Raw genomic sequence first — 19,244 nt, 5'->3', positions numbered from 1 at the left:
CAAGCAGCACTCGGCAAGAAAATGTAGGCTACAGAGACAGAGGGAGAGCACGGAAGGCTCATGTTCCCAGCAACAGGACCGTACTCGGAAAGGCTGACCTAAACTCTAGAGTGAAAAGGTGGGAATGGCCCCACGGGTTCCAACTCACTCTAGTCTGGTGCCAAGAAGGGCTGCTTTAATGTCTGCTTGGCAGCCCAGGGGCTCAAACAATGTCTCTGGCCAACACATCTGCTGTCTGCTTTCCTATTTGGCATGGCTGTGGTACAGGAGTGAGGGCAGTCCTCTCGCGGCTCTTGTGAGAAGTGCAGGATCAGCAGGGCTCTGAGGGAGAAGCAGGCCGCTTGACTTCTGGGGTGCCAGAACACAGAGAGTCTCTGTCACTGCTCAGATTAAAGGCATCAAGTGGAAAACAGATAGGTGTGATGCATTATTTATCTCTTTTGCAGCAAGCAACTACCACTCAGGTGACTGTGATCTCTCCACTGTGTTGCTTCGCGACACCAGTTGCCTGGAAAACCAGCCTCTCCCAAGGGAAATGGGAATCTTAGCCACGATTCCGGCTGTTGCAGTGGGAAAGATCGTTGGTTAGTTTGTGGCTGGACTGGTTGAGAAGGTTGGCTAACTCACCTGCCTTCTCCAAGCTTCCATTAGTCTGTTTAAACTCATGTGTCTCGCCAACCAGCTCACGGACACGAGAGCTGTATGCCTTGCATGTGTTACTCCTTGTGGCCAGAAAGCCCTTTTGTCTCTTTTGTTGAGCCTTTTGGGCTCTTCTCGAGCTAGCCTTCCCCCCGCCACACACTCCCTAGGGATCTCTACAATATTTCTGTGTTCCCCCTCCCCCCCTCCCCAGGACTTGTATTTAGCATACCCTAGGAATTTTTTCTTTTTTGTCCTTTTTTTTTTTCTCTATTAGACTGGAAGTCATCATGAGGTGAAGAAAAGTTCAGCACAGATTCTGGCATGTTCCAAGCCCCCAGGAATGTTCAGGTACCAGCTTGTCCTACCATTCCTAGATGATAGCACTAAAACATGTAGGGAATCATGTGTGCTTTGGAGAAGTCATTTGTTTTCTTTTAAAGGAAGATAAAAACCAGAGCTTCGTATGAATCATGGTTTAGTCTCGGTAGTTGATAAAGGGTTGTCATCTGTTTGATGTCATCAGCAGGGAGGGTTTGGTCCTATATGAGCTTGCTAGAAAAGGGTTAGTCTGCTGGCTGAGAGTGTAAATCTGAAGCCATTAGCTGATAGTGAGCTGCTAAGTTTTTACCCTCAGTTCCCCTATCTTTACAATGGGAACAGTGGTTTCTGTTAGTGAATGCCAGAAAACAGCATCCAGCAGTGCAATGCTGTACTCAATATACCTTGGCTAATATGGCTGGCTCACTCTCCCCAGGCTCCATAACTAGCAAACTCATGAATCAGGTCTCCGAAAGCTAGACAAGTTGACCCAAATCCACAAGTGTCAATGTCGTTGTTGCCAGTGGCTATGCAGAGAAGCACTCATCACATGTTACCAGGATCAGTGATGTCCCCCCACAAAGAGCTGTGCAAGGGTTGCCTTCCAGCGATGTCCCCTTAACACAAGGACACTCAGAGAATGGCAGCCATGTAGTGCCCTGACCGTGGCCATATTAGGACCGCAGCCCAGCCTTCTGCTTCCAGTTCTCTGATTTTGCACGATGGCATTGGCCATGACAAGGAGCAGCATGTGGGAGGCCAGACTCTGAAATGATGTCTACATGAACTAGAATCCATCTCTGACCGGTGCCTGTCTGGACAGCTGTTTGACATCACTCTGCTTCAGTTTGTCTACCTAGAAGGTGGCTTTAGTATGGCCCCCTCATGGGATTTGATGACAATTCAATGTCTTAATCCATGCCATATTAGCTGCTCACAGAAGTTTCATTAAGGGCCAAACACTGCCGCTTACTGCTCTTGGGGGAAAAACTGCAGGCTGCACGGAGCCTCTGAGTTCCCGATTCTCAACATGGAAGATGTGAAACTGGAAGAGGCTGGGGAATCTGTGATAACAACAGGTTCTCTTTATCAGCGCTTAAATAGTATAATCTGCTGAGACATGGGTGAGGGCAAGCAGGAGAAGCAAACCCGGATTATAGGTAAGTACATATCCAAGGAGGCTAGCCCAAGGTACCAAAGCCTATGCTCTCTATGCCATGCTATATTGCCTGCAAAGCTAAGGGTGGGAAGAATGATGATACACCTCAGATTTTTCTCCTTTAAGATATTTTCAACGATATTAGAAGTGGAAATTCAAAATCAAGACAAAGTCGGAAGGATAGTACTGGGTGTCTCTCAGTTCCATGGGTATGCAAATGACTTAAGGGGAATGGGGACAGAGCCAAGACACCAGGAGTCTGTCAGTCAATCAATACCATCCATCACCGTGAAATCTGGTTGTCATGGTAACTGGGGATAAAGCCTGGAGCTTGTTAGAATCTAGCGACTGTCTGTTCAGGGTGACTGGTTGGTTAGCAGGCACAGCAAAGGCCTGCTGGGCCCTTTCATACTGCCTAGCTATGAATATAGAACTCTTCACAATCAAGTCTTGGTCTAGCTCACCCTCCCTCCCCACTATCCAATGGACCTGAGACCTTTTAGGAAAACACTCGACTCTGCAGAGCATAAGGAAAGCTACAGAGAATGTATGCCAAGTAAAGGATTTGGACCCACCCTCCGCTGGGGTTCAGCCTGCATCCTCGGACAGGACTCTGTAAATTTACCAATAATGGGATGCCAATAGAAAAAGGTACTACAATAGAGCAACACATATACCTAAGTCCAAAGGCTACCAAAGCTCTTAAAGACAGGCATGTGGCCTGGCCCAGAAATGGAGACATTGAATGATTGCTTAGAAATTCCAATATAAGCCAGGCAGAGACCTAAAGATGAGCGAACATCAGACGGGTGGGAAAAGGGTGAGAGGGAGCACAGAATCCCAAGGAGAATGTAAGCATGCTCAGGGTTGAGTACGCGTCTCAGTACAAAATAGCAACCTGGATGGAGGTTCAGTGAAATATGGACATAGCCATTACTCCCAGCACTGGGGACCTTCCAGGTTAGTGTTCATCTTTTCATGACTCTTGCGGCTGGCTATCCTCCCTAGCTTTTGAGGCGAACACTGATGTCATTGCCTAGGTACTGTTATCATAACTCTACCTGACAACGCACAAAGGCAAGCACAAGGCCTTCTCCACAGAGCCTAGTGATGGAGTGAGCCTGGACACTGGCCTTCTAACATCCACCCTCCTTCTTGCTCTGGCCAGTCCCCTGCAACTCCCTGAAGGTTTGATGTCTTCAGAGGCTGAAAACTAAAAGACATAGGAAAAGTGGCTTGGTCTCCCCTTTGAGCTTGGCCTGTGTCTCTTTCTATTCAAGAACGGTGTTCTTAGATACCTCCAACTAACAGCACATTTCTCTAGGGCAGGGATCTGCATGCCGCACCTCTGTGTACCAGAAACCATGGCTGCTCAGTGCAGATTTACAGCCTATGTGGCTATTCCGGGCCTCCAGATTGCTCACAAAGGATTTAGGGATGGCTCATATTCCATAATTGTGAGTTTATTTCTATATATGTGTGTGTGTGTGTATTGCAAAGATCTAATAATATATATACTATTAATATCTAGAATATATATATATATATATATATATATATATATATATATATATACTATTGATTGCTTCTGTGGAAACCCCAAGATACTTTCTGCTGCCTCTCTTGTGGCTGTTGATGATTTCCCCGATTATTTAGAGTACTTTGGTACACATTCATAATCAATGGAGGACACATATACATACATATTTTTTAATACTCTTTTCACTGTCTCTAAAAGTAAGAAATATATTTTACATTAAGACCTCACAAGTAAGAAAGACATTTTACATTGTGATCCTGCATCTACACATTCAGCTAAATAAAGTTTCAGTATTAATTACATTTTGAGAGATGCATTCATATTCTGTATCTTACCTTATTTTAGTGTGTTGTGCGTGATTTAAGGCTGGTCATGATCCACTGAATTTCTTTGACTATCTACTAATAAACTATATTCTGTGGTCTGGAAAAACTGAGGCTACAACATCCTGAGACTTTATGGTACTGTTGAATGGAGTGAGGACAGCCCTGGCTCTTTGGCCTGCCAGGGAATCTTTTTCCTCCTACTGGGTGGCCTTGTCCAGCGTTAATCAGGATTTATGCTTAGTCTTATCACATCTTGTTTACCATGTTTCCGTTGATATCCCTGTTCTGAAAGGAAACACAGGAGCGGTAGGTCTTGGGGAAAAGGGAAATGAGGAGGGAGAGAATTCTGTGGTTGATATATATTGTATCAGAGAGTATCAGAGAAGAATAAATTTTTTAAAAATTGCAATTTCCAAGATTGACACCTAATTCTAGTGACACACACACACACACACACACACACACATCTTTGAGATAGATGCTTGATACCGAGAAAAATATTTGACATTGCTAAATCTTAGTCCTTTGTAAATTATATATTTTATTATCCTCTTCACAAACATGTCTTCATTAAGTGAAATAGGGAATTTATTTTTAATTTTTTGAGACAGGGTTTCTATGTAGGCCTAGTTATCTTGTAACTCACTGTAGACCAGGCTGGCCTCAAACTCAGAGATTCATCTGCCTCTGCTTCCCAAGTGTTGGGCTTAAAGGTATGAGCCACCTCTGACCAGTCAAAATAGTGAATTTTAAGTTATTAGCCCAGTGTCAACCTCCTAGCAAATGCCAGTAACTGTTGGTTGGTCTCACCATCACATCTATGGTGATGAATAGCATCAAAATGAATGGCAGAATGTACTTATGTATGGGAAAGGGATCCATATTCGGAAAAGACATAGACTCTAACTCAGAAGACCTCAGATCAACACTGAGTCATGTTACAGGGTTTACTTAAGCTCTTTGAGCCTTAGCCTTCTCTCTAAAAATGAGAGGAAATAATAACACAATTCCTCATGAAACTATTACAAAGATTAATTTGAATACCAGATATGATTGTGTGTTTGCTTTACAAATATTAGGTGTTGCTGCGTGTAAATATATTTTATTAAAATCAAATACTTGGGCTGATTCTAAGTACCGCGAATGAGAAATCTAGATCATTAGTCACTTTGGGTGGCAACTCATTTGGCTGCCCACAAAGTAAATCATCCGTGACTGTAATCAGGTGATTATAACAAAAAAAACCCACTCTCTTCTATGAGCCCCCCGATGAGTAGGAGTATTTATTAATCATGTTGGTATCTGGACAGTGCCTCCCGTGTTAAGCGTGTTTAACAAATGTTTATTTAATGGAGAGCTAAAGGAATGAATGAATAAAAGAAAGCAGGAAGGCGGGAGGACAAGCAAGGGAAGCTATAATTAATTCTGTCCTCGTGGCTTGTTCTAAGTTGTGCGTGAGCGGTGGTCAGCTGGCCCAAGGACCGTGATGGAGGAGACTGATCAATGAAGAGCTAGATGAACTACACTGTTGCTGGAAGGGCCTTTCCAGGGCCACTGTGATCTGGCATCCATCAGGGCCAGGGATGATGGAAAGCACACACTGATTTGGGCAGAGTTGTTAGCGCTGTGAAAGATAGTGATGAGAATCCAAAGTGACCTTGACGAATGGGAAGAGCAGACCCTCCAAAACTGGATGAAGCTCTGGAGACAGAAATGAATGACCTTGATCAAAAAAGCAGACAGGTGGGGGAGGGGGCATGATGGCTGAGGCTCCAGGTCTACAGCAGAAACACCAGCCACTGTGGGCAGAAATTAATGATAATGATTTCCCTTCTGTTTGAGCAATGTTTCAGTACCAGCCAGTCGCACGACCCGGTGATACAGGTCTTCTTATTATCCCCACTTTACAGATGAGAGGACAGTTAAGATTACCTTCAGAAATGGGAAGGCTGGTGATAATAGCACATAGTAATAAGGGCACTGCCATGCTCTGAATATAGCTCATCCCCTGAGTAGTAGCATATTGTAATTCTCTTCTCAGTGTCACAGTGTTGGGAGAGGGAAGGGGAGAGGCTTCCCTAAGTGACTGTGCCATCAGCATGGATTAATACCATACCCCTGTGAATGAGTTCATTCTTGCTAAAGTTGGGTTCTGTCTCTTAGGAGTGGCTGTTTGCCTTTCCATTGTTCTGCCAAGTGGTGGTGCAGAGTGAGGCTTAACCTATGCCAGGTGTTTAGACTGCCTGACCTTCAGAGCCATGGGTCCTAACTCGATCTCCTGTATGTGACCTCATCCAGTGTTCTGTCAAAGAACCAGAAACTAGACCCAGATAAAAAGGATTCCATAGAACAAAAATAGGTAACCCTTCTGAATTTCCATATGTCAGGCTCGGGGCCAGACAGTCACATAGATCGTTTTGTTTTCTATTTAAAACAAATCTACGAAGTGTGTTCTGCCACCGTCTCCTTCGGAAGAAAAGGAAACTAAGGTACAAAGACATGAACTGATTTGTCTGTGGGGTCCATGGCTAATAAACATTGGAGACAACCATAACCCTGCAGTCTGATTCAGAACTGACTTCAGTTGGGAAATTGCTGGTGTAGTGGTTGACAGAGCTACCTTCCAGAACTGACTTCAACAATGGAAACTTCCTGAGGGTTTACCAGTAGTCTAGGCACTACACTCAAGGCTCTCTGCAAATAAGTTCACTTACCTCTCTTAGCCATGAGGGACTGGATGATACATCCAGTTTTCAGGTGAATTTGGATTTCAAATGATTAAGTAATCTACCCAGAATTGTGCAATTAATAAGTAACTGGTCCAATGATTTTAACTGCTCGATTAAATAATCATATTAATATCATGCAGCAAAGGGGAAAATATCTGTTGAATGTTTACTATGTTACCAAGTACATGAAATAATTCTTGAATAAACCTTTACTATCATCATGTAGGCTCTGAAGCTGAAGTGCAGAGAAATTCAGTAGGCTGGTCAGTGATCTAAAACCGAGACTCCCCACCTAGGTTTTCGGCTTTAACGTTTAGATTCTTTGCCTATGACAGGCCTATTTCTAAATCCAGATGCCTTTAGTACCTGACTGAGCCCACTTAAAACCACCGTCCACAATAGTAACTACCGCTTGGATGGCCCTTTACTTCTCGTGGGGTTTTTGTAACTGCTGCATTGGCTAATTCTCACACCCTCTCTCCCATGTTTCTGGGACAGAATCTTTCCACGGAGCCCAAACCATGCAAACCTCTTGTCTCAGCCTCGCAAGTGCGTGCACCACTGCACTCAGCTACACAATAGCCTTTTAGAGTCAGGATAACATTCAGATAATATTTCAGAAGTTCAGAGCAGTGACATTGCGCTTGTAAGCAGCAGGCTGTGGGTGAGAAGCAATGGAGCCCCAGGACAAGATTTTATGTTACCAGGCAGCATGCTGGCTTTGATGGGGCCACAGGTGGCAAAAGCCTCTGCCTGCTTCCTTCTCAACAAAACAGCAAGAGCAATCATTTTTTTAGGATTCTTGCAAAGCGTTCTATTTATATTTTTTTAAGATTTATTTATTGTGTATATGCCTGCATGCCAGAAGAGCACACCAGATCTTATTATAAACAGTTGTGAGCCACTGTGTGGTTGCTGGGACCTTAGGACTTCTGGAAAAGCAGCCAGTGCTCTTAAACTCTGAGCCATCTATCTCTCCAGCCCCTGTAAAACCTTCTTAATACACCCCAAACCCACAGAACCATCAGTATGGGAGGTCTTTGGTATATTAGTTAAACTTCCTACTACATGTAGAGTTTCACTTACAAACGTCAAACTCTTTGATTAGAAACACTCTACTTTAAGCTGCATTTGAGGGACCAAGGACACCAAGACTGAAACAAATGTCCCAAAGTCCTGTCTACATTAGCTAAAAAGAAAGGTCTAAAGCAGACCGCAGCCACCTCATTTCCCGAGTCATTTATGGGATCTCCGTCCACCCTTGATCCTTTCCCTGTCTAGGTGTCTGCTTCACTGGAGAGATTGACAGAGAGAACAGAAAGTGGCCTCATCAATGGAAGAAGTGAATAGCCAGGGTAGGTAGAGATAGATTGTGAATTCAGGACAGGTAACCAGTGATGTATGGGAAGACAGAGAAAGGAGGCCAGAGGTCCTCCCAAGCTGGGAGTCCTAATAAAGACTACTGGCATGAAAGGGTTAATGTATTTTAACTCAGAATACCTTGAGTCTTTTTCACTAGCTAGAACTAAGGAAATACCTCCCTTTCCTCAGGACCATTGGTGAATGACCAAACTCATATGAAGTTGCCTGAGCTGGTGACATTTAAATACCTGTTGCTTCCAACCTGTCTGTTCTGGGAAGTCTGGGAGTTGATGTCTGAATTCAGATGAGAATCACACAAGGTAAGTGGACAAGTTGTGGCTGCTTCTGGCAACACCGTCAAAGACTAATGCTCTAAGTGTGTCTTCATGCAATCAAGATGTGCCAACACAGGCCCCAAATCTGTCACGTTCTTCCACGTCAGTTCTTGATCTCTTATCAGGACCCAAGCAAGAGCCTCCAAGGGTTCTCCCTGAGTCCACCCTCACTCCTTTTCTTTAATCTGTGGTTACATTGCAGCCAAACAATATATAGCTACATGAGCTAGACCGTACTGCACCCAGATGACCGCCCATGGCATTGCACATAGGCTTCATCCTTCTTACTATGGTCAGCTGGGACTTTGGGGGCCTTTCTATACTGCTTTTTAAGGCTTTTTATAGGTTTTTCATTATGTGTATGTGTGTGTGTTTGTCTATGTATGAATGCATGAGTACAGAAACAAGCAGAAGCCACTGGTGTCAGAGTCCCCTTGGGCAGAAGTTATAGGAACTTTTGAAGTGCCCAACACGGATGCTGGGAAATGAACTCAGGTCTTTGACAAGAGCAGTATGCAGTATACATGCTGCACCTTAGCTACCTTTCCAGCCCATACCCCTGAAAACTTTAGTCCTTTTCTGATAGCCTTCCCTTTGCCCAAAGGCTCCGAGCACAAGTTCTTCCTTTCCTTCTCAAGCCCTGTGTACTACTCCTTGCAGGGTTTTCTCAAAGCTGCCCACTCTGCCCAAGATACCCAGATAATCTTCAGCAGCCTTTACTTCTTAGCATGACTTGGATTCTACCTCCTCAGAGAGACATCTCAGGACCCCCAAAGCTAAGTGAGCGTCCTCCAATATGTGCCATCATTCTCTGATTCTAATACCTGTTAATGTTATCTTGCACACGACCCTTATCACGATTCACAATTTTGTCAGTATCCTATCTTTGAGTTCTGTGAATTGAACATATGTTCTATTAAGTGCGGTTTCTATTAGACATCCATGTGAGACATGAATGACCTTCATATGGGAAGATCTCAGCAGACAAACCAGTCTGTACTGGGAAAGATTAGGTAGGTAGGTAGGTAGGTAGGTAGGTAGGTAGGTAGGTAGGTAGATGGGTGGGTGGGTGGGTGGGTGGGTAGATAGATAGATAGATAGATAGATAGATAGATAGATAGATCGTTGATGGGTGGATTCAATGCTACTTATTGGTGGTTGAGGCACTGAGCTGAGAAATACATCTGCAGAAAAGGACAAAGCAGAAATACATAACTATGCTCATATTTCAGAAAGGGGGAGGATTATAAACAAATAAATATATCCATATGGTAGTGTGTAGGACTTACCTACATAAGATTAGTGTGTCTATGGGATATTTTCTTAATCACTATTAGGATGGACAGCCCAGCCCACTGTGGGCAGTGCCATCCCTGGGCTACATAAGAGGGGTATCTGAGAAACCCAAGAGGAGAAAGCCAGTAAGCAGTATTGTCTCTGCTTCACTTTAAAATGTAGGTCTGAATGATAGGCACACTGCTGTGAAAAACCTCAGAGGGAGAGACAGCTGAGATAGAGGGACAGCCAATAAGAAGAGCCTGGGTTAAAGTCGGCCTGCTCCATAGAATTCCATAGCACAGTGACAATAACCCATCACACTCCTGCAGGAGGCAGCTAAGGGCTCTAGCGGTTTGCACAAGATGGATGGCAACTGAGTTGGGAGGTGAGATGGCCACACAGACTTTGGGAGAAAGCCAACAGGCCTCACTAGGAAGGAGAAGGATTTAGAATTTACACAAATCCTTCCAATTGGTCTCTCTTACCTGGTACACAGCACAAGCACAGCAATCCGGCTATGTGAGAGAGGGTATAAACCAACAAAAACTGCGAGGAAATGACAGAGGCAGGCCTCCGAGTGGGAGGGAGCCCTTCCAAGGCCTACAGAGCTGAGCTGATGTTTGTCTAGTAAGGAAGCAGTAGAGGGATTAGCCTCACAGAACAAGAGAGAACTAATTGAGCAGAGGAGAGAGAACGCGTACCGAAACCATCGGAACAGGATCGCTGCAGAATGACATGCACCCCGGGGAAACTGCAAGTTGATGACTTCTCAGACAGGCCTGAATGGAGAACATGCTCCTCACTCCCTGTTAATTCCCAGCCTGGGGACGAACGGTGAGTGCCAAAGAAGGAATGAAAAATAAAATATCCAGATACACAAATCCTAGGCCGCAGCCATAATGATCCCTGCAGAGGGTAGAGCGTCGTCAGGTGCAGTGCTTAAGGAAGGTTTAGGATCATGCCGGAGTCTCACATTGCCTCCCCCAAAGTGTGGTCTCCTCTTGATTTTTTTAAATGCATGGTGCCATGCTGTTTTAGGAAGAAAACATTTGATCTAAAGGATATATTAGAAGAAAAACACCCTTGTGCATCCTCTGCGGCAAACCCAGAGAGGATCTGAAGCAAACTCAAGGACAAAAGTGTCCCCAGTGCAAACCAGTAAATTTTCTGAAATCTTCCCACACCGAGGTCAGCCATGTGAGACATGCATGTGGACCACCTAGGACATCTAATAGAAACTGCACTTAAGAGAATATAAATTAAAGTCACAGAGATCAAGGAGGTGAAAAGAGCAGGGACAAAGAAAAGTAGACATGGAGAAAAAGGACATATACCCAGAAAGAAAGGGAGTCGGCGGAGGGACGCCACAGCAAACCAGCCAGATATCAGATAGGACAAAGGGCGTGCGCGCTGCTGTTTGTCAAAAGGAAAGAGGTAGAGATGTTTTTGTTCTTTGTAGGTTAATATGTAAATGATATTCTGATTTATTAGCGGTCTCCAGCAGATGAGGTGATGATTAGCACATTTCCATATTTATAGAAAAGCAACACTAACTTTTTGGATTTATAGAAAATCAGCCCTTCACAAATAGCAAATTGTGCTATTATCGACATATGGTTTTCTATAAACAGAGCTGAGGTAATTATCCCGGGACAATTTGTCGGTGGGCTCCTTTTGAATATTAACCACTTTGGAAGCCCATCTCTGCCCTACATTATTTTAAAGAGGAGGGGGCACCAGCTACCCCAGGCAACTCATTAGTAATCCAACAGTAGAGATAGGAGCCCAAACCACGAGAGAAACACTGCAGGCCCAAGGCTCTGAGGTCAGATTCCCTATAGCCTTGGGCAAAGCAATACACCTCCCAGAGGAGCCTCAGTGTTCTTGTGTCTAACATTTGCACAACACCGTCCTCTTAAGCCTTATCACAAAGTTAAATGAGAATCTAAGCAGTTATGCTAGGAATTTATTAGGTGCTCAATAATGTTGAGCCTTTCCTTCCTCGCTTGTTGGGGAATGACTTGAAAAGGGACTTACTTGAGTAGACGTCGAAGCTCTTTTTACAGTGGTCTTATGCTGTTTATTTTGTGTTTTATTATAACAGTGCACATATATACGTCATTAGCTCACTGGAAAAGGTCTCCCAAAGCAATGACCTACCTACCTCTGGTACTTAAAATCTGCTAGGCTGTTTTATGTTCTATCCTTGGTTACTGGTGTTTTTCAAAAATGTAGATCTGTTAACTGCCTTGCAACCCACGTCTAGAAAAATGGGCAGGGGCACCATTATAGCTCACGCACAAGCATAGTAAATGTTCAGAAGCATAGCTTGCACTATCACCAAGAACAATAGAGCACCTACATCAATGAGCAGACTTCAAAATGAGCTAGCCAAGAGTCCGAGTTAACACTTCCTGTCTTGCTTTGCATATCCACTTTGTCTTGGGCCTGTGCCGAGGCAGAAAAGAGAGAGAAAAGCATGCAGTGTGATATTTGTTTTCAACAATGTTACTATCTAGTGGGAATGAAATACTAATGGTCGAAAAGTTATTCCAATACTATAGTGTGTGTCATTTATATGAACCGGTTGAGGAAGAGGAGTGGACAGCCTGACATATTAAAACTGGGCATTTGAACTTGGATTTTAAATAGGGATGGATCTTTCCATCTGTGATCACTCATGGGTTAAGTCAGTGGTTCTCTCTAGAAGGTACCAGAATCAATGCAGGAAGCATGCGAAAACAGACTTCTGAGTCTACACTCCAGTTGAGTTTCCTTCAGTTAGGTTTGGGGTAAGGGTTCAAGAATGCACCTTTCTGATGAGTTATTGGATGGTATGATGTAGCAGGTTTTGAGCCCAAATAGAGAACCGCTGTCTGTATGGCTTAAATGAGATCCGGAAGATTGTCGATGTCATACAAAGAGATTTAAACATCATCCTTCATCTTTCAGGACGTTAAATAAGGAAATAAAGTTACTGGGTATGTGAAGTATTGTCTATTGAATAGCAATGGCTGAGAAGGGTTTAGATGGGCTGAGCCTGACCCTGGAGACCATCTAGAAACTGGCGTCATGAGTAAAAGATAAAAATCCAGCCTACCACAGAAAGGTGGGGATGGAGTGAGAAGGTGGAAGAGAGAGACTGAGAAAGAGGAATTGGGTGAATTTAGGTTTCACTAACTAATTACAGAGAGATTTCTTACGAAAAACTCTTAGTCAAACATGCTTTTACATTTTAAATAACAAAACTCTCAAAATTCTTTATTTATGAAAAGGTAACTGTGAGGTTATAGGAAGAACATAGTTTAAGGGACCAGGCCAATCCTGAGTTCCAACCCTCCCTGCGGTGTTTATTAGCTGGTCAATCTAATGAATCTCACCTCCCCAGAAATGAGAGTTTTAGGGTCAGAATCAGTAGAGGCCCTGTCAGTGATGCTGTACTGGTTGGTATTAACTGCCAACTTGACACAGTCTAGAATTGCTGGTGAGGTCTCAAGAAAAGTTTGTCTAAGCCAGGCATGGATGGCCTTTAATTCCAGCACTTGGGAGGCAGAGGCAGTCAAATCTCTGTGCATTCAAGGCCAACCTGGTCTACAAATTGGGCTAGGACTGTTAAATGGAGAAACCCTGTCTAGAAAATCTGAAAATGATTTTAAAAAAAAAAAGTTTGTCTAGCTCAAGTTAGCCTGTGGTTATATCTCTAAAGAATTATGACTATATTTTAATTGAGGAGGAAGGACCAACCCACTGTAGGTGGACTATTCCCTGGGCAAGACCTGGGAGTGAATCTGAATGTGTATAAGCCTGCTGCATTCATTTTTCTCTGCGTCTTGACTATGGATGCAATTTGACCGGTTGTCTCAAGTTCCAGCCACAGTCATTCTCTACAACAATCAACTGTAACTTGGAACTATGAGATAAATCCCTTCTCTCCTGAGTTGTTCTTGGTGGGGTATTGTATCCCAGCAACAACAAATGAAACCAAGACGCATGTCTCATGGTGTGTGTTGCCCACCGGGCATGGAGTTCTGGATCTACTTACGAGCAGCTGCCATTTTCTCCTTGTCAAGCACCAGAATGTATTCGTAAATGCCACCCATGGTTCCAGAGGTGAGGTAGTGGGTGCCGTAGTCGTTGATGAACTTGGCGTACATTCCGTAGTTGAACTGCTCTGGGAGCTCCCTTAGCGACTGCAGCATCCCTTCATCCAGCGCAATATTGTGTCTCCTCATCTTAAAATGTGCCGTCTGTACCTTCGTAGACACTCTCATGAAGCTGAATCTCTTCCAGCAGCATCCGAATGAGACAAAAGGACAAGACATGTGAGAGAGGAGTCCAAAAGGTCAGCATTTAGGGCTGGAGAAAGCGCAGTCAGCAACACACGTAATACAGTCTTGTTTGATTTCACAAGCACATATTGGATACCAATGTATGAAAGACTTCGCCCATGCATTCCCCTCTGATCTTCGCCCCACCCAGGATATGTTCACAGTAACTCTAACATAGCTCAGGTATGAGTGGCAAATGCCTGGTAGACAGATGAGCACACAAGCCTTCTTATCTATTTGGAAAAAAAGTCAGTCTTGTTTTAGAAACCTTGAGTGTCAAATTCAGAGGGCTGGGCTGGTATTCTTTAATCCATCCATTCTATGTGGTTTCCTGTATGTTCTAGGAAACCATGCTAAGACTGGCGGGGGGGGGGGCAGGATGATAGGCATTCTGGTCTTATGGTGCAGTTCTGTTCCATTTGTGAGGATGGGTCTGTGTGCAAAGGCATAATAAAAAAAAAACAGACATGATCACCACTGATCAGACATTTCCAATTACACAGGCAAATTAAGGTTCAATTACTACTGTACTTTTTAATGCAATTAACATAATACGTGTTCAGTGTGGATTATAGAATACTGAGAGACACCGACTTTATGTTACAATACCTTTTCATTATACTTGCTTAACTGGTTCATGAATGAAGATATATGGGACCCGGATACATTCAGTGCCAGCGTCACGGGAACTTTTGGGGGGCCTATGCCGAAAGTTATACCACCTGACAGTGTCTCACTATTTTTTATTTTAGAAAAGAGCTCATTGGAATCATCATAAAACTCGGAGGAGATTAAAGTATCTGCCAGGCCCTGAAAGGAGAAAACGGGATGTTAGTTTCGTGTGTGATTCTCAGCTTCTATGTGCCCTCAGGATCTTTGCTTTGCAAGCTATCTGAAGTACCAGGTTGGTGGGAGGCCTTTCAGAAGCTGATCCATGCATCAGATTGATGCCCACTCAAACAGAGAAAACCCAGCAAAGTCTCTTAGTGTCAAGTGGAATTTCTAAGATATTTATGTACACACTGCTCATACACTTACTTGTTCCTGCGTGCAGATAATTATGTTAAAATGTTAATTATATTCAAAGCATAGATTTTCTTGAGGGTGAGGGGTTGTTTATCATCTATAAAGGGGGGCTGCTTGTTCGTATTATGGAGGGTTGTTGAATGCCATGTCTGGTCACTGACCTGGGTAGAAAGGGGTCAAGAAGGCCAGGGGGAGGATAATAATCCCTGTAAGTGAGATTTACTGCTGCCCACTAATGTTCAGCTATTTCTTTCCCTGAGCTCAACAAAGTTGCATCTACCAGCTGACTTAAGCAAGGCCAGTGTCTTATCCTATAGTAGAACAATAGAGGTACACCTTTCAGAGTCTGTGACCCTGAAGGCATATTCTCTAATGGTGCCATCTTCAGAGTGAGTCTGTGATGTTCAGATAGATACATAGCTGTAAACACTTCAGAACCTTGTGACTATATCTAGACTATCTTATTTTACCTGGCACACACACCCTAGATCTTCCTTGAAATTAGGACAATGGCATTATCGGTGTCGTTCAGCTTGACTGATACCCAAAAGAAGTGACCACAGAGCTGGGAAAGCGAATGTCTTAAAAACAGGCCCCACATGGTTGCCAGCCTTTCCTATCAATACTTTTTTTCTTAAGTGGCTTGGGAGTGGGGAGGATGTTTTTAGATAATTGCTCATTCCATCTGCCTCTGTGGATATTTACAGACCTAATGTACATTAGTCTATATATACAGGGTATATGTTCACTCTCCTAAGTGATTCGTAACCTGGTCTTAGTTTGGACGTATCTAGTGAGAATCTTGTCTCTGTCAACTTTCGCCAAACAGCTTTGGGACTGACCCTATATTCCTTTGTGTTCCCCTTCTATTATCTAAAAGGGACACTGACATGTGAATCTTACGTCACTGCTATGAAGACTAAGTGGTAGAACTTACACGGAAGCTCTGGCCACACACAGCAAGCTTTCGGTGTGGTTGGCAGTGTGGATGGCCCCTCCCCAGGTTGAAGGTAAGGAAACGGATTGCCTTGAACTGCCTCTGAATCTTAACTATGATCTTGTGATGCTTGGAGTGACCGGGAAGCCATGGGCCTTTAAACATGGAGAGTCACATGGACCACCCACAGTGTGAAAGCCCTTTTGAAGAGAGCATTTTTTTAAAAGCAAAATCATATTTAGAAAGGAACATGAAAACAACAGTCATAAGTCACACTTGGTGGAGCGTGGGGCGTAGGGATCAGAAGTTGACACATTTGTGTCCTTCTCTCCTTAACATATTAGTGTCCCAGGGAGAAATGGCAGGTTAATGGTTCACAGTCTTTTGTAGTTAGAGTTTCACAGAGCCATATCATGGGATAGGACCTGAGAAGAAGGCCCAGATTTGTTCCATTGGTTTAAGAACGGAGCCAAGACTGAACAGGAGAAAGGCTGTGTTTATTCCATGGCTCTCCTACACACTCACCTCTCGCCACCCTCAACACTGAACATACAAGGGCAGCAGACATGAAGATGCCTACAGTCACCAGCAATCCCTACAGACAACAAAAGCCTCCCAAGCAAACCGTCTCCCCAGGTTCCTCCCTCCATCCCACCCTACACCATCTCCACCAGACTCACTTCAAAGTGGTACTTAAGGAAGTTGTAGGGTTTCCGAAAGTATTTCTCATCATCCCCATAGTAGAGGCGCTCACAGACGGGGTCATACTGGAGCTTCCTCCACTCGCCATTATACACAGTCTCACAATGGCCTCCATAATACCTGGCGTCGTACACACTCAGGGCTTCTTCCTGAGTCAGGATATTGTACCTAAGTTGGAAAAAAAAAACACAACATTTTGGGAAAATCTTTGCAAAGGCAAAGAAAATGTCACCTGTCGTCCTCTAGAATGTGTGGTAGCTGGTAAGGTGAAGAACTGATTTCGCCGAGTGGGTTTGATGGCGCTCTGGGGTTCCTTCAAGTATCTTGAGGGCACAGAGGAAAAGTAGGCAATACTGAAAGACTGGGTGGACCGGGCCAGGACCCCCAGGTCACCCCTAACCAGAGCATCTGGACCAGCGACCTCAGGAGGCAGTTCTAATTAGCTGGTCGGTTAGAGGAGAGCATGCACGGGTATTAAGATTTCGAGCACAGAAGCCAGTGAAGTTAGTGCCACAGATAGCTGTGTGAGCTCAGGCTAATCGTCCCCCACTTTAGCCACTTGCTAAAATAGTACCACCCTTCTGGAGTTAGATGTGCGTTAATACATGGTAAAGGTGTCATAAACGGGCTTGGCATAGATTGTGCTGAATAGACACTGTCATGGTGTGAATGAGAATGCCCCCTCCATAGGCTCCTGTGTTTGAATGCTTGGTCCTCAGTGTGTTGAACTGTTTGGGGAACTATTAAGAGGTGTGACCTTGTGTTGGAGGAGGTGTGTCCCTGGGGGTGGGATTTGAGGGTTGAGAACCCCATGCCATTCCCAGCTGGCTGTCTCTTCATCTTGCTTGTGGGTGAGATGTAAGCCTTGGGCTACCACTCCAGCACCATGCCTGTCTGCCTGATGCCATGCCCCCTACCATGAGTGATAGTGACTCTAACCCTGGATACGTGGTTCTCTAAGTTGCCTTGACCATGGTATTTTAATCCCAGACACAGAAAAGCGACTGTGATAGACAGACACTTCTACCGCTGCTGGCAGCATTATTTCAGAAAAGGGCTCTGCCACTAAAAGGAGAATTTGCATAATCATGTATGGGGAAGGTTCTGATCCTCAGAAAATCCATTGTCTTTGGGGCAGCCTGGGATGGCAAATGGGCACAGTGTGAGCATCCAAAAGAGCCCTGAGTAATTTCCAGCAGCTGTGACTTTGTCACCGTAGCCTAGACTTTAGAGAGGATTGAATGTTCTAAGACTGGATGTAAAAGTCTCTAACACAACAAATAATGAAAGTATTGCTTCGTTCTGCCTCCCAAACTCTTATGTAGCAAGAGTTGCTTCCTCCATATGGCCTTCTTTGAAGGCTCTAAATATCCAGGTTCCCCCCTCCTCCCCCCATCCCTAGGTTCCTGGCAGCCAGCACTTAACCTTTGACATGGCACTCCTATGGCTGTTTATGTACTCTGGGACAGGAACAAAGGCAGAAAAGGAACAAAAGATAGGCCATGACTATATCCTATCTCAAAGAATAAATGGGTATTTCAGAGCGGCTGCCGTGGCTTAGAAGTCCTCTATATGTGCCTGTCTGTCTCTACTTCCTTTTTCCCCCTCTTCCTTAATAGTAGAAGTGATGTAATAACAGCTATGATGAATTGAATACATATTAAACTAGTCATTTAACACACATTAATTTTAGACCTCATAACAACATTGCAAATACAGAAACTGAAGCTCAAAAAATGAAATAATTTGCTAAGTCTGGCACAGTGGATTTTATCTTCTCCCAGTTGATTTTGACACTGAAGTCCAGGTCCCAAGCCTTTATCGCCTCCCTCCAGCTTCTATCTGCCTACGCACTGAACATGTGTCTGTCTGAAATTTAAAAGGACAGCCTCCAAAACGCACCAAACAAAACCCCAGAGCAACAGGGTTTCTCAAAAATGACCATTAAGTATACTACATTTGGGAAAGTCCCAGCGGAAGTAAAAAGACATAGAATTGTACTCTATTGGAAATCTACACATGAGCACAAAGGACACACTGGCAAGGACATTTATTCATTGCAGCTCTGTTTGTAAGAGCGAGGATGGAAGTTACAATTTGGACGGGAAATGGGCTCTGCAGACTCATGTTTGAACATTTAGTCCCCAGCTAAAGGTGCTGTTTTATGTGGGGGCCTCACTAGGGGAAGTGTGTCTTGGGGTTTATAGCTCCCCTTCTTTTTCCTAATCCACCAAGAAGCCTCATGGTGTAGCCATCACATCTGTAAGACATTCCCATTGCCGTGCCTCCCCCATGATGGACTGTACCCTCAAACCAAGAGCCAAAATTAATGGTTCCTCCACTATGTTGCTTCTTGAAGGTAATTCAGTTGCAAATATGAGAAAAGTAGCTAACACAATGAGAAGGGATCTAGTTGTCTTCCGGTGAGAGATAGTCAAAGCATTCTACAGTTACATTGCGAAAGAGTCAGCAAACATATTTCATAAAGGTTCAGATAGTAAATTTGTTGGACTTTGCAGGGTATAGGCTTTAACCGCTACTTTAAATCTACCACTTTAAGGT

The 19,244-nt window shown here is 44.0% G+C and overlaps 1 protein-coding gene across 1 annotated transcript in view; it reads right to left on the bottom strand.

Annotated features, from left to right (window-relative positions):
• The window catches only part of C8a (complement C8 alpha chain), a 73,387-nt gene that overhangs the window by 16,771 nt on the left and 37,372 nt on the right, over window positions 1-19,244 (bottom strand). The window contains exons 6-8 of the mRNA XM_041652463.1: window positions 16,661-16,850; window positions 14,627-14,827; window positions 13,732-13,972 (exon numbers count right to left, since the gene is read on the bottom strand). Coding sequence (XP_041508397.1) covers window positions 13,732-13,972; window positions 14,627-14,827; window positions 16,661-16,850 — 632 coding nt within the window. The remainder of the gene's footprint in view (window positions 1-13,731; window positions 13,973-14,626; window positions 14,828-16,660; window positions 16,851-19,244) is intronic.

Source organism: Microtus oregoni, unplaced genomic scaffold (genome assembly GCF_018167655.1).
Source record: "Microtus oregoni isolate MIOR12 unplaced genomic scaffold, Mior012 000005F_ref0000423, whole genome shotgun sequence".
Taxonomy (NCBI): domain Eukaryota; kingdom Metazoa; phylum Chordata; class Mammalia; order Rodentia; family Cricetidae; genus Microtus; species Microtus oregoni.
The sequence above is the reverse complement of the archived record's forward strand: the minus strand, read 5'-3'. Positions and strand labels throughout refer to the sequence as shown.